A 16,132-nucleotide genomic window follows, 5' to 3' on the forward strand; every position below is an offset into this window, starting at 1 on the left:
ATTTAAGAGGGGTTACAGAGGGCAGGAATAAAATGTCTAGGAGAAAAATATTCAAAGAAATATCTAGAAAATTTCCAGAATTGAAGAAAGTCACAAGGCCTCAGATTCAAAGGATATTCCAAGTATCCACTCCAAGTAAAGAAACCCATACCTAGGCATATTACAGTGAAATTGTGATTAAGAGAAAACCTTAAAAGACAGAGGAGATGAAAGAAAAATAGGATACCTTACAAAGGAAATCAATTATACCAAAGACAAGTTTCTCACTGGCAGTAATAAAAGACATAGTATCTTCAAAGCACTGAGCAAAAATAACTGTTAACCAGAATTCTATACCCTATTAAACTACATTCAACAGTGGAGGTAAGATAAAGACAATTTGAGACAAACAGAAAGTCTGCCTCCCAGAGATCCTCATGAAAAGAAATTCTAAAGAACATGCTCTGCAAAGTTAAGTAGACCCAGAGCAGTCTCAATGTGGTATCTATTAGACAGCTCAAACTCAACATACCCAGACTAAACTGATGGCCTTCCTTTAAAAATCTACTCTGCCCATGGTCTTCTCCATCGTAGCATATAAAAAATACATCTTAGGCCAAAAATTTTGGAATTATCCTTTCTCTCAAGTACCAAATCCAATCAATCAATATATACTGTCCGTTCAACCTTCAAATTACATCCAGATTCAGATAACTGTTTACTATCTCCACCATTCTTAAAGTCATCATCATCTCTTTACTGAATAACAATAATATTGTAACCTCTTAACTGGTCTCTCTGATTTTACTATTATAGTCTATTCTCAACACTGCAGTCAAAGTAATCCTTTTAATTTTTTTAAAAAGATTTTATCTATTTATTAGACAGAGAGAGAGAGAGAGCACAAGCAGGGGGAGCTGCAGAGAGAGAGGGAGAAGAAGACTCCCCACTGAGCAGGGAGCCCAACATGGGGCTTGATCCCAGAACCCTGAGATCAAGACCTGAGCCAAAAGCAGACACTTAACCACTTAAAACTGACTGAACCACCCAGGAGCCCCTAAAGTAATCCTTTTGAAAGGCCAGATCATAATCCTCCTCTGTTCACAAACCCTCCAATGTCTCCCTGTTTTACTCAGAATAAAAGCCAAAGTCTTCACTACATCTTACAGTATCTAGTCCTCATTACCTCTCTGATCTTATCTTCTACAACTCTTTCTTAATCCACTCCGGTCACAAATGGTTTACCTGCTGTTCCTTAAATACCCTAAGTCCATGCCTCTCGAGACCTTGGCACCTGACCTCCTCTCTACTTGGAACAGTCTTCCTCCAGCTATACAACTGTTGATTATAGTGTTCACTATACTTACGAATATGTTCAAATCTTTAATGATAATCTTTTAAAATCAAGTTTTAAAAAGTGGAAATTAAATAATTTCCCCAACATTATAAAGCTTGTGAGTGACAGAGGGAGAATTAAAATGTAGACTGACACCAAAGCCCTTGCTTACTAAAAAGGCATTACTTAAAGGTGCTTGTCCTAGATTCTATTCCACATCTGTCCCAATCTGCTCATGACAGATATACTATCAACTCTCTATTCTTTGCTTCAGTGGATTTCCTTCATTCATTTGGAAAAAAGATCTATTAATTATCTAGTAGTTTGCTTGGCACTATGCTGTGCCCTAGGAAAGGGAGAATAGAATAAAAATTCCAACTTCACATAATTCAGAAAACAAGTTCCTGTGGCTTAGGAATGTATTACCAGAATATATTGGTTTTAAGAAATTTACCTTCCTAATCATTTTATTCAGGTCATCCTTCAGATTGATTTCAATCTCTGAACATATACCGTCAGGGTGGGGGTTAGAGTAGCTTTTAAACAAACTGAGTGATATGGATGGAAAGCTAGCTGGAGAGTTAAAACATCCCTCGGAAAAACCACAGTGGATAACCATCTACTTGTAACTGACTTGATGTGAACTGTGTCTCACTCATTCTGGAAGTATTCCAATTCCCTTGGCCAACTGGGTACATTTATGACTGTTACTAAACTTTCCTACATTAACTGAATGACTCACCACTGGCCTAAAGAAATTATTTCACCTGCAAACACAAAGCAAATAATTTCACATTTTATTTTATTTCATTTCATTTTACTTTATTTTAATTAATTAATTAATTAATTTGACACAGAGAGAGAAAGCACAAGAAGGGGGAGTGGCAAGCAAAGGGAGAGGAAGAAGTAGCCCCCAGCTGAGCAGGGTGCCTGATATGGGGCTTGATCCCAGGGCCCGGGGATCATGACCTGAGCTGAAGGCCGATGCTTAACCACTGAGCAACCCAGGTACCCTAATTTCACATTTTAAATGCAAAGTACATTTAAATCCAATATACAAAACACAATTCCCAGAAAATTATCAAGACTCAATTGCCAGGAAACTAATTATGTGTAACCTCAACTGAGACAAGGTTAAGCCTTTGACAATATATTCATTTCCCAAATAATAATTTATTTACCAAGCTGTTATCACTAAGGGCACAAGAAGGAAGAAAATCGTTTTCTTTTCCTATAAACACAGACTTTCATTTTGACAGGTTTAAGAGCAAATGAAAATTCATTCAACTAAATAAGTTACTGGCTTGAGAAAAATGAGTATCAATGAAAATAAAGCTATTTATTCGCTGACTGTTAATAAACTTTTACCGTACCATGTTCCTTATTTCACTTGCCTTATTTTTCATTTGCTAATAATTTAAATAATTCTAAATAATGCACACACACAAAAAAAGAGTTTGTTTTGGGGGTCAAAACCAGAATTTGTCCCCAATCCTGATACAAACCCAATGATGCATGTTTACTCAAGCTTAACACCATCAGTCATCACCATCATCATCTGAGTGAAAACAGCTATGAACGATAATTTCAAAAAATAACACTATTAGCCTGGCTATTGAGAATAGCACACTAGAACCCTAAAACAGTGCATATCACAACAGAGTAAATGACACATAAGCAACCAAGGGAGGAATGACTGGAACTGGTCTGATATCATAAGACTTTGATTCCTTCGTACAGATGAAAACAGGAAACTGAAAAACATGTGCAAAGTTACATTAAAACAAACAAACAAAAATAGAGTGAGGCTTTCAGGGAAAGTAGAAGAAAGATAATCTGGTAATTTCAGAATATCTAAATGTCTACAACATTAATGCTGTTATAAGGAATTCCAGTGGGGCGCCTGGGTGGCACAGCGGTTAAGCATCTGCCTTTGGCTCAGGACGTGATCCCGGCGTTGTGGGATCGAGCCCCACAACGGGCTCTTCCACTATGAGCCTGCTTCTTCCTCTCCCACTCCCGCTGCTTGTGTTCCCTCTCTCACTGGCTGTCTCTCTCTCTGTGTCAAATAAATAAGTAAAATCTTTAATAAAAAAAAAAAAGGAATTCCAGTGTTCTCAGTCACCCAAGTTCAAAGTTTTGTAAAGCAAAGCTTTAGTTGCCTACCACATGAAAAACAAGTCAGACTACTAACTTTGAACTGGAGTGGGGGGGGGCTACACCCTTATCTGTGGGACAGCAAACCATTTAGGTTTAGAAGAGAAAATTTACCCACAATGTAAAAAGAAGTTTTTGCTTTCACAAGCTAATGCTCTAAATATTCCTTGCACTAGCCGAAAATCACCCACTGACAATACTGAACAAATGGATCTAAGATTCCAAGTACTGGTAAGAAAAGAGTCAAGAGGAGAATAAAAACAGCATGGAGAGATATAGCATACTTTCTGGGAACAAACACTTGATCACCATTCATTTTACACATTCACATAGTTTCTCAGATGCCCTATCTGGCTCGTCTGCCCTCTACTATCAACTCCACGACACACACGTGTGTACCTTATTTGTGGGTGATCTTAAAGCTACTTACTGGGAGCCACACATACTAATTTTTATATCCATTTGGTTGGAGACTCTCAGGAAAAAAAAATATCCAGGGAGCAGAAAATCCAGAATCCTTATCCTGGGACTCTCCAAGTCCTATATATTTGGACAATCTCATTCAGCTTCATCTTACTGCTTAGAAAGCTCTTCCCAGAAAGCTGTTGCTGTTTGTCCTTCAAGCCCTGGCTTACTTTAGCATAAAGAGAGATTTTTCCTTACCACCAAACTTTATCACATCAAATTATACATTAGTGTCTGATAGTTTTTTATTATTTTCTAAATGTCCTTTATAAACATGGAGTTATATAGACTCCACGATACAGGGACCCTTTCTGTCCTATCCACTTCTCTCTTCCCAGCACCTTGTAACAGGACCTGCCACCCAATCAGGAGCTCAACAAATACCCGTTGAATAAAAGAACAACCCATAACTTGGCAACTCTGTTAAGAGTGCCATTCTAAAAAACCAGGCCGACAAAGAGGGGTATGGTAACTGGAAAAGAAGTATGAACAAAAGTGCTTTCCAACAACAACAGGTGCCACCATTAGAGCCTGCACGTGGCATTAATTATTCTTCCCATCACCTGGGACAGAAAGCTCAGTAAGTGGAATGTTTTCTTGGTCCTTTCATTTCTGCCTTGTAAATTATCTAGTTTACTTCTCTAATCCCAAAGATTAGAATGCTGGGCTCGAAGTTCCTCTAAGAACAAGAACCATGTCTTACCAATATTTTGTTCTATGAGGCCTACCCATCACAATTTCTTACGTATAACACGTGATCGATAAGCTTTTATTGAACTGCTAATCTCTGAAGCAGTATGAAGTTTCAAAAAACATTGGATTCTAGTACCAGCCCGGTTACTAACTAGTTGTGTGGCTATGGACAAATCACTTGATTTCTTAGTGCTTAAGGATGAAAATAAAATAATTACCAAATTGCTTTGAAATTCAATGAGACATTATTACCTGGGTTACTGTTCCAAAGAAAGAAAGCAAAGACCCTAAATTACATAAATACCCAAAGCTCCTCATAAGAATGTCCGCCCAAAACACTGAGCCCATCATGGCCTTAGTCCTTTGTTCAGGTCCTCACATGCCCCTCTTAGTTCTACAGAGTTACATGTTTCAAATTCAGATCCTAGTAATTTTCTCTAAGTTCACAGCAACTCTCTGGCCTATCACATCATAGTCTCAATGGTCAAGCAGACTGTCTCTAACACAGCGTCTGGCACACAGGAGATGTTCAAGAAATCTTTTATTGAATGATTAAACAAGAACAATGAGCGTGGGTGCCAGGGGCTGCACATTAGCTGTGCCTTCAGTTAGGCAGATAACTGGAAACAAAACAAAACAAAACAAATGAGTGTAAGAAAGGAGGGCTGGAACTTTCAGGCTTCTCAATGGTGAAGCCACTGTGCCTATAAAAACACAATGGCCTAATCTAGAGTTCTGACTAGTCAATGAACCTTCTGTACTCCCCAGCAAGGAAAGATTACTTTGTAAGGAAGTGATTTCAAAACTCCTGAGTTGCTGGTCCTTATGATAATGAAGGAATTGAGAGGTAAAAAAGGAACCATGCGAGGCTCCCAAGAACAATGCAACAACTCTGCTTGTTTGTTTTGGTTCTCCATCACGCCATCCGGAGGTCAGCAAGGAAAAGGGAAAGGTTCCTAAGCAAAGCTGTGTCAGCTCGGTTCTCTGCGCCAGCTCTGTGCAGTCACCAACCACGGCTGTGGGGAATTCCAACCCTGTCTGTGCTAGTGAGGGCCTCTCCACTAATCCTCCTTGTCAGAAGGATTGTTTGTTTTATTTCACTCCTGTGTCACCTTAATACAAAATACACACTGTTTCTGGTCTCTGAGCACATCATACAAATTATAACTTTCTTACAAGGGATTCAAGGTTCTTCATAAGAAAACCCTCACAAAGTGATTAATCCACTAAATACTCCTAAGAGATGGTTTATCGGTTCTAAAGGAGGTTTGCTAAAAATGATCCAGATTCCCTCAACCTTTCATGTCCCCGATCCCCAGATTTTCCCAATCAGCAACTAAAAAGCAGCAGTGTACAACGAGTAGGACGCTCAGAGCTGAGAAAGCAGAACCCTCTCACTACCTCAGAGAGGACGCAGCACCCAGAGAGGTTAAATGGCTTTCCTCTTGTCAATAAGGCTGGTAGACGGAACTCACTTCTAATTCATTCTTAGGTATCCTTTCCTCTAAACGCTGAGGGAGGTGGTGGTTGAGGGTGTGGGGTGGGAGGAATCAGACCCTTCTGATTCTTCTGTTCAACAGTGTCAAAAAAAAAAAAAAAAGGCTGACATGAGTGGGGGGGTGTTTTTTGGTTTTTGTTTTTCCTATGTTAAGTGTTATGGCCTGAATCTCTACTAAAAGTAACAGAAATAAACAGGGCAGGCCATCACTGCTGTTTAGGCCTTTGTGTTGTCTTGAGCAAATCACTGGAGCAAATTATTGTTCCATAAGCAGATTAGTCCACTTTCTATCCACAAAGCTATCTCACTCATAGTGGATAAATATTCTAAGATAAGCAAAAAACCCGCAGACTGAAATCAAATTACATATGCTGTATACCCAACTAATTGGTCATTAGACTATTTTGTGCCAGTAAATCAGGTTCCCTGACTACAAAGTGGCTTTCCAAAGGCTTCATCCATCCACCTAAGTATGGAAACACAGAGCTATTTTTTGTTGAGTTCTGATTAGTTTTATTACTATTGTTAATTGAGAAATGTTATCTTCATTTCCTCAAACTCTTTCAGTATGGTTATTTTTCCTAACTTAGAGATTTTCCCAATCTCCAATTATTTCATAAGCTACAGTCTCCACTCCATTCATTCTCTGGTTAAGCATTATGTTTATTATTTCAAGGTTCATGTTTATTATTTCAATTAAACTAAACAGTGACAGATGTGCATGAAGGCTGGCTGCGTGCATGTGCATACACATTTTAAAAAGGTAACATAACCCTGAAGCATGGAGAAATTTTAAGCCTGAAAAATGATTTGCCCAAATGAGATCCAGTGAGAAAGCTATATATCAACAGAAGTCATCTTAACCTCCCTCACCACCATCAAATACTATTGAGGTTTACTGCAGGCTAAAACATCAGGGGGCTATTTTGAAGCCAGGCACAGGCAGTAACAACAATGACCAAATCTAAATTGAATTACCAATAAGAAGGCCATAGGGAAAGGGCAAGATATAGTGGATTTAAAAAAGTGGTTAGAAGGGCAGATTAGATTGTCGGTTCTCTTAATATTTAATATAACCATTCCCTGTGATCAAGGAGAAAAATTAATATTGAAAACTTTGGGACTTTACTAACAGAGCTGAGATAGAGGTTACTCACTGAGAACAAGAGTCCTCTGTTATTATGTCTAAATGACTCAGTATTACTATGAGAACTTTAAAAACAAGTATTCAAAGTTCTAGAAAAAAGGTAATACCTGACTCAACTATGAAGTGGGCTTAAAAAGAAAAATTAAGGGGCCAAAAACTAAAGACACCAAGATTTAGAATTTAAATATTAAAACATCCTAGTTTTCCGCAAATCCTTTCAACCTGCTACAGAAATGAGAAATTTAAAGGATTTCCTCTCTAGAAAAAATATGGCTTCCCAGAGTGGATTACCACTTAGTTTTCTTTATTCAATTGTTAATGTTTTAAGTAAAATTCATAGGACACTTAGAAATAAAAAAGTGTCTTATTTAGACACATTTGCCAAAGCAGATATAAATAAAAATTCAGACAAGATTGTATTTTAGTTTATTAAGAGTTGAATAACTTTTTCCCCAAATCTCAAACATTACATTCTACACCTATACTTATTGCTCAATTGAGTATTTTTTAGAGACTTGGTCTTTCATACTCCAGTAAAGTAGAAGAAATTATTTTTTTCATTATTATAATTCAATTGTTCATAAGAAGTCTTCTACTGAATTTAAATTGTAGTAGCTGTAACTAACTGATGAAATTTTAAATACATATTTAAATTACTTCTGTCTACCATCATGGTTGACGTCCATGAGTTAGCACTAGCATTTTATGACAAAAATTGCTAAATGTCAGCAGTTCATTTTTTCAGACCAATAATTTTAAATGACTGTGATTATTGCAATAAATAGCTGTAGGTTAAGCCAAATTTCAATAAGCAGAACAATTCAAAAATATGCAGAATAAGACAACATTAAGTATTCATGAGCCTCCCTTCTACATTTAGAATTGTAGTCAACAATTTAGTCCCCTTATAGTTAAGATTAACTCGTGGTTGTACAAATGAAAGCTAGAGTCCCTGGCCTAACACCCTACTTTAAGATTATGTTCACTTTCACTGAAGAACAACTTAAAATACTAAGGTCATAAAGGGTAAACAAGCAAATATAAATTTCATCAGAAACTTGAGTTTAGTGTTATGACTTGAATGCATGTAACCATCCCAATCAAATGCTTAGGCATGTACTTCTGTATTTTGAAGAGAATATGCATGTTCAATTCTAAAGAGAGAGCATCATATAAGAAAATCATATTTTAGAAAATTAACTCAACATATTGTTTATGTGTGTGTGTATGTGTGCAAGTGTCACTTTCAAAAAATTTCCAGAAAAGAATAGCATCTCCCATTCCCATTTATCCTTAGATGATTGTTTAATAGTGAAGTCAGTTTACATTCGAAGACATTTTGAATAATCTTATTAAAAACCAATTTAAACAACGTGGCTAATGTTTAACTCTTCAGTTATTTATCCATTAATCTCTTTAAGTGCTTCCTTCCCTAACACAGCTGTAGTTCAAGAGGTGGCCAGCAGTTGGCCTCCATTTCAGTGGATTTTCTTGAAAGCCCAGATTTCTTGATGCAAACTTTTTAAAAGTTGTATGAAAAATAACTTTTTCATAACTTAAGAGCTTATAAAAAGCTTTCAAAAGGATCCAAAAGAAACACATTTTCTCTTAAAAATAAAAACCAAACAAAAGGAAGCCACACACATTGTTAAGATGTTCTCTGCAAAACATTCTGTTCAGCAGATCTGAAGTGTCTCCAAAGGGACCAAGAACCATTTGGTTTGGAAGCAACAGTTGAGAACTCATAACAGGTTGGTTAAAAGCCAAGAGTGACAACCATGAGATTTTTAAAGCAGATTAGGAGCGGCTGAGATACCAGGCACTGGGCCTTGCCTAGTCTCTCTGTTCCATTTACTTGGAATGCCTTCAACTGTACCATTCAACCACCCAGTACAGCTTTTCAAAAGCCTCTGTCCTTGGTCCTCTGTTCTCTTCTCCTTTTACACTATCCCTTAAAGACTGCAATCCTACTAACTACAATGGTTATGATGACAACTCCTAAACCAAATCTCTGTTTCTGTTATATCTCCCAAACTTAATCCCCTATCTCCAAGTTCTGATTTACGTATTTCCACCAGGATATGCCATCATCATCTCACACACAACACATATAAAACAAAGTTATTCATCTTTATCTAACTAATAATTCTTCCAGTTTCCCTGCCTCTATTAACATCAATCCCATTGTCTGGTCACCAAGAATTAAACCACAGGAGCAATCGTGGACTCCCTGGTACCCTCCATCACTCACATTCAGTTGGTTCATGTGGCAAATCGCATTTTTCAAAGACGGCCACCACAGTATCTCCCATCCCACATGTATTTCTATAGCATGATCTTGCCACTTCACCATCAAACACATAATGGAGTCTAATTCCTCTCTCCTTGAATCTGGACTAGCCTTAAGACTCACTTATAACCAGAAGAATGTGAATGAAGCAATGCTATGAGACTTTGGAGGCTGGGTCAGAAAAGACCATAAAGAAGGAAGGAAGGAAGGAAGGAAGGAAGGAAGGAAGGAAGGAAGGAAGGAAGGGAGGGAGGGAGGGAGGGAGGGAGGGAGGGAGGGAGGGAGGAAGGAGAAAGAAAAGACCAGGAAGCTCCTGCCTGGTTCTCTCAGAACTCTTTGTTAGTCCATCTATACATGAATGTCAACTACCTTAAGACTGGCATGCTGAGACAACATGTAGTCCCAACCTGGCCCAATCTTCCAGCTATCCCACCAAGTTTCCATAATATGAATAAAGCCATCCTGGATCCTCTTGACCAGTTCACCTGCCAGCTCAATGCCACCAACTGTACTTAGTAAATACACTGAGAAGAATCACGCAGCTGAGCCTTGCCCTAATTCTCGACACATAAAATCTTGAAATATATTATATAAATATAATAAATTCCACAGCTTCCTTCTAAGCATTTAATACGTTGTAAGTGGAGTTGTTACTATGTGGGGCTGAATGTTAACTGACATGCCGCTTCTTTCGCTCCATTCCCAGGGCCATCATCATCATCAGAAGTGCTCATCACCTTAGATCTAGATCATTATAACTGGTTCCAGACCCTCCTCACTGTAATCTGCCATCACAATCTATCTAACCTAGGGGCACCTGGGTGGCTCAGTTCGTTAGGCAGCTGCCTTCGGCTCGGGTCTTGATCCAAGGGTCCTGAGATTAAGTCCCGCATCAGGCTCTCTGCTCAGCAGAGAGCCTGCTTCTCCTTCTTCCTCTGTCTACCGCTCTGCCTGCTTGTGTTCTCTCTCTGTGTCAAACAAGTAAATAAAATCTTAAAAAAAAAAAATCTATCTAACCTAATACTTCTAACCGGAAAACTACTTTTGCATACCAACACTACAGTCAACACCAATCTCATTGATGTTTTCCATTTATAGAAAGCTTCATAATGCAAACTTGATTATACAACAACCAGAGATCTGTCGATAGGGCAAATATTCTTTTCCTTACTTTAGGGATGAAGAGATCAGAGCTAAGGAGATTAACTTTTGTACAATCTCACTGCCAATAAATGGAGTGGATATAAACAGAACTAAGAGGTTATATCAAAGTTCACTGCTATTTCTCTGTTCTACAATGCATCCTATCATTTATTTCAGATCAAAAACGTTCAACGTCTTTCTCTATCCCCAGTACAGCAAACCTACTTTCTAAATATTCTTAATTTAGGGGCGCCTGGGTGGCACAGTGGTTAAGCGTCTGCCTTCGGCTCAGGGCGTGATCCCGGCGCTATGGGATCGAGCCCCCCATCAGGCTCCTCTGCTATAAGCCTGCTTCTTCCTCTCCCACTCCCCCTGCTTGTGTTCCCTCTCTTACTGGCTGTCTCTATCTCTGTCAAATAAATAAATAAAATCTTAAAAAATAAATAAATAAATAAATATTCTTAATTCGGTCTCAATCTATCCAGTTGTTTGGTATTGCCTACTAACACCACCACCATCACCCACCATCACCACCACCACTACTACAATAAGGATGACTTATTTACTCACCTAATAACATGCCATGCTGATTCTAGCCTCTGAACATCTGCTCACAGTTTCCTCCTTTCTCCTGCTATCTACTTAAACCTTGCTCATGCATTAGCATAAATGCCACCTTCTCTCCATTAAGTCCTACCAGCCTATCTCTGTTGCTTTCCCTCTGTTATTCTTACAGAATTTGTAAATTTCACCCAAAATTTGACAATTACATGGGATTGTTTATCTTGCTCAAGTGTGTTGGTCTCACTTTCCAGGCTGGTATTCAACTAACACACATCCATACGTACAGCAATGTTGAGTGCTTACAGCCAGTGTCTGTTCTGACCAGTCAGTACTCATGACATACCATCTGTTAAATATTTTGAATTTCATCCCTGCTTATTTCCTACACTAAACAATAAGCTCTTTAAGAACAGGATCCTTGTCTTATAAAGAAGTATTATACCCTCCAAACTAAACACAGTACTAAGCACACAACCAGTGTTCAATATATATTTGATAACTGATTTGAAGAGAGTAAAGTATGTTGTGTTATGAGAACAAAATATACCTAAGTCATGTCTACACTGGAAAGAGAGAGTTGAAAAGATAATAAAATATTTTCAAGATCAGCATTTTAACGTCAGGGACATTTTATAATGTATCATTTAAAGATATTCTGTGCAGCCCGTAACTGCAAAATGTTCTATAAATGTTTTTACCAGGAGTGTGAAAAAAATGTTTCAAAAATATTCAAGGAGTAGATGTCTTACCAGCCCAAAATAAAATGTTTGCTGAGGCTACAAGACTGGCAGAACTCTGCTTCATTTCAAAAAGTTTCCAGGCAATGGAAATGTTTTCCTGGAAAATACTACCTTTTATTTAGAGAACACTTGCCACGAACACTTAGTCATTAAGTAATTTAAGGTTTCCTTACAAGCTCTTCGGAGGAAATCTATTATATGAATGAATGAAATTATCAGCACCTATAATGTCAAAAAAATACATTTGGCTAAATATATGAAATCTACCTAAGTATTTTTCCAGGTAAGGGGGACAAATCTTTGATACTTTTGGTCTATTTACTGTTCTTTTAAAATTTTCTATAAGATAAAATTATGAAGAAAAACACAAAATTCTTAAGTGTTTCTCTGTCTGTAATATACACAAATCAAAAAAAACCTGAAGTCTTATTTTATTCCAAATGCCAAGTAATTTTCAAACAGACAAAACAGTCATTTCATTCGATGAAAAGAAATGGTAACTTCAAAGCTATTTTTAGCAAAATCTTTGAGTTTGCTTCAAATCACCTTTCAATGGGAGAACAACTTGGTCTGGACATTCCACTCAATCATCTTCAGTAAATCATACAATGAAACCTAAGAAAACAATTTCTTCCAAGAATTTGAAGCCAACTAAATCTTATTCTTTTAAACATCAAAAGACACAAGGAAATTTTACTTCGAGTGTACGATTTGTACACTTAAGTCTTTTAAAAATGTACACAAAAGGATATTTGTTTTGTTTACCTGTTTAGTATTTCAGTAAGTTTCACAAAGCCAGTGTAAGCCAGTTCAAATGCTCCTCTGTGCCTGGACTGTAAGAGGTGTTGTTTAAAGTAATCTCCGATTTCTTTTACCTTTAAAACAAAATAAAAAATAAATGTGTGATTTATGCCTGCTTACATTTACAGATATATTTATGTCAGTAATACCACTGAGAACTCAGAACTAGGTCTTTATCCATTTAGCACTGACTTTGTGACAGGTAGTATTTTAAGTGTTTTTACAGTGTCACATTTAATCCTCACAGTAATTCCACGAAATAAGTACTATTATCATCTCTACTTTTCAATAGGGATGAGGCCCAGAAAGGCCAAGTAACTTATCCAAGGCCACACAGCAAGTAAGTAGCAGGGCCAGTGCATAAACGCAGGCAGTCTGGCTCCAGTTGGCGTCTTTAACTGCTACGCTAGAACTGCCTCCCTATGCCAGCTTCGCAAACCTCGCTGTGTTCTCTGTTAGCTTGTATCATCAACACCAACAGCAAATCACAAAAGGTGAGAAGTCTTACACGCCTAGGCCTGGGTGAAATAATTACCTTTTTCTGTTAAAAAAAAAAAATCTTTTTTCTACTGTGGTTAAAATATACATAACATAAAATTTACCATTTTTTAAAAAGATTTTATTTATTTATTTGAGAGAGAGAGAGAGAGTGCACACAAGCCAAGGAGACAGCAGAGGGAGAGGGAGAAGAAGACTCCCCACTGAGCGGGGAGGCCAATGTAGGGCTCGATCCCAGAACCCTGGTTTTATGACCTGAGCCAAAGGCAGGCACTTAACCATGTGAGCCCCCCAGGAGCCCCCCAAATTTACCATTTTTAAGTGTACAGTTCCGTGGCACTCGGTCTATTCATATTGTTGTGCGACCATCAGCAACACCCAGCTACAGAACTTTTTCAGCTTCCCAAACTGAAACCCCAGTCCCTTAAGCAATAACTCCCAATAATTACCATTTAGAGATAAACAATTACTAATGGCAAAGCAAGACTTGTGCAAAGGGAGTCCTAAATACTGAAAATTGACAGGCTTCACTCTGAGTCAGAACCATGGAATTTTCCAGAATGCTACCTAGTCATTTTCCTACACGTCGCCTTTCTGCATACAAGTTTAGACAAATAACAAATATGACAATTTATTTTAAAGAAGGCAAGACTAACAATTAGTTGTTGATGAGGTTTTGTACAGAATTAACTGGTAAACTGGGCTAATTGTACTTTTATACCAGGAAGATTTGGCGGCTATCAACTTTAGAAAATTCAAATTTTATATAAAGCTCAGGACCAAAGCTGTAATTGGCTCTCTTTTTTTTTTTTTTTTTTTTTTTTTTTTTTTTTTTTTTTTTTTTTTAAAGATTTTATTTATTTATGTGACAGAGAGACAGCCAGAGAGAGAGGGAACACAGCAGGGGGAGTGGGAGAGGAAGAAGCAGGCTCACAGCAGAGGAGCCCGATGTGGGACTCGATCCCGGTACGCCAGGATCACGCCCTGAGCCGAAGGCAGACGCTTTAACGACTGCGCTACCCAGGCGCCCCTGTAATTGGCTCTCTTGATCCAAGTCTCCCCAGCAGATCACAGTATGGTGGAAAGGCAAGCTGTCCCAAGACAGCTCAGATTTGCTTACCTAAAACACCCTCTACCTCAGCACAGTGACTAGGTTAGTGCTCTGTACACATGAGAGATAATAAACAGTACAAGGTGTAGTTAAACATTTGACCATGGGCAAGTGTCTCAGTTTCCCCATCTATAAACTGGGGATAACAATAGTACTTGCCTCAAAGGTTGTATATTAAAATAAGTTAATAAACCTAAAAGTTTAGAACAGGCCCATAACCTATAATCCAATTCAGTTCTGGGTTTCCAAATAGAGGAAAAGTAAAGATGTACTCCATACTCAAAATATATCTGATTATAAAGAGGTAACAAGCAATACATTTAGAGAAATAAGAATCAGATATAAAACAATAAAGAACCAGAAAAGCAGTATATAATAGGATTTTCAAAATTCTAACACTTTAATAACTCAAGAGTGACAGGTCATGTTCTCCAGCTAAAGTTTTCAGGTAAAGATCTGATGATACTCCTAATTTTTAATATTTTTTAAGAGCCACATACTACTAGCTATCAAAACCACAGTCAGGGTAAGCTTTATCATTTTCTCATCAACACAGTACTTTCAGAGCATATTTTGACCAGGATGATCAAGTCTTTAATCTGAATTTAACCCCCAAGATAGATCTAAAGCTCGATAATCCTACAAAATGGGAATCAGAAGAAACTCCACTTAGCTAACTTGTTATGACCATCATTTCTATTATTAGAGAAATAAAAGAAGATTTCTAAGAATAGTTATTTTAGGACACAGAAAATAGCAAGTCATAAAGATGGAGTCTAACTTCCTTAATTTTTCTTTTTCTAAAATGTTACAGATAGTAAAACATACTTCAGGAAAACACAAATGTTAACTGTTACACTCTATGAACATAAAATGGTTCACCATCTAGTTCTTAAGCAAAGATTTGATTTTCAGCTTCCTTTATCCCGTTTAAAGGAACCTAAACCAAAAAGCACATAATAAAATCAAAGATCTCAGAAATGTGACCAGTAGATGGTCTTCTCAAGGGTGGACCTTAATTTTAGGTAATCCTGGCCTCAGGAAACAGAATGAGGTTCTAAGGACACAAGTGAGAAGTGTTTTCCCTCATTTCATTATGAACATAATCTCCCAACAAACTCACCTAGGTAATACTGTGAATTTTTGCCTCTGAAGAGAATGTACAATGTCTATTAATCAGACAGTAAATATTTCTTTAGCACCAGCCAAATGCTTAGCAGCTTAGTGCTAGGATAGACAGGGAGGAACAAAACAAGACATCGTCCTCAAGAGGCTTTCGGTTCAGACAAAACCAATATGCTGAATGGTACCCACCATCAGAAGCCTAACAGCTCCAAGAAATGAAAGATCCTCTGCCCTGGAATAAATTACTACAAGAAGCTTCATGTTTAGACCTTGAACTGGATATACTTGGGTGGACCAAAATGGAAGAGGATAACGAACATGGGAAGAGGCAGGTGGCTAGAAGGAATGAATAAATATTTATTAAGACTCTGCTACTGCCCAGACACTTACTGGATCTTCCTATACGAATGAACACAAAATATATAAGTGAAGGGTAGCAGACCTGGCTGAATGATCTTAAGGTTTCATACTAGAAAACGGTGGAAGATACGGTTGCAAGTTGGACATGGACTCCATTACCAAGGGTAGGAGGAATCAGCAGGGCAGTGTGGTCTACAAACAGCTGGACAGGGAAAAGGGCCATGC

At 37.8% G+C, this 16,132-nt stretch overlaps 1 protein-coding gene across 4 annotated transcripts in view; it reads right to left on the reverse strand.

Annotated features, from left to right (window-relative positions):
• Positions 1-16,132, reverse strand: part of THADA (THADA armadillo repeat containing) — a 317,055-nt gene that overhangs the window by 249,986 nt on the left and 50,937 nt on the right. For all 4 annotated transcript variants that reach the window (XM_045771620.2, XM_087863348.1, XM_087863349.1 and 1 more), the window contains exon 22: positions 12,778-12,887. In XM_045771620.2, coding sequence (XP_045627576.2) covers positions 12,778-12,887 — 110 coding nt within the window. The remainder of the gene's footprint in view (positions 1-12,777; positions 12,888-16,132) is intronic.

This window comes from Ursus americanus, chromosome 7 (genome assembly GCF_024610735.1).
Source record: "Ursus americanus isolate L20-20 chromosome 7, mUrsAme1.1.p, whole genome shotgun sequence".
Lineage (NCBI taxonomy): Eukaryota > Metazoa > Chordata > Mammalia > Carnivora > Ursidae > Ursus > Ursus americanus.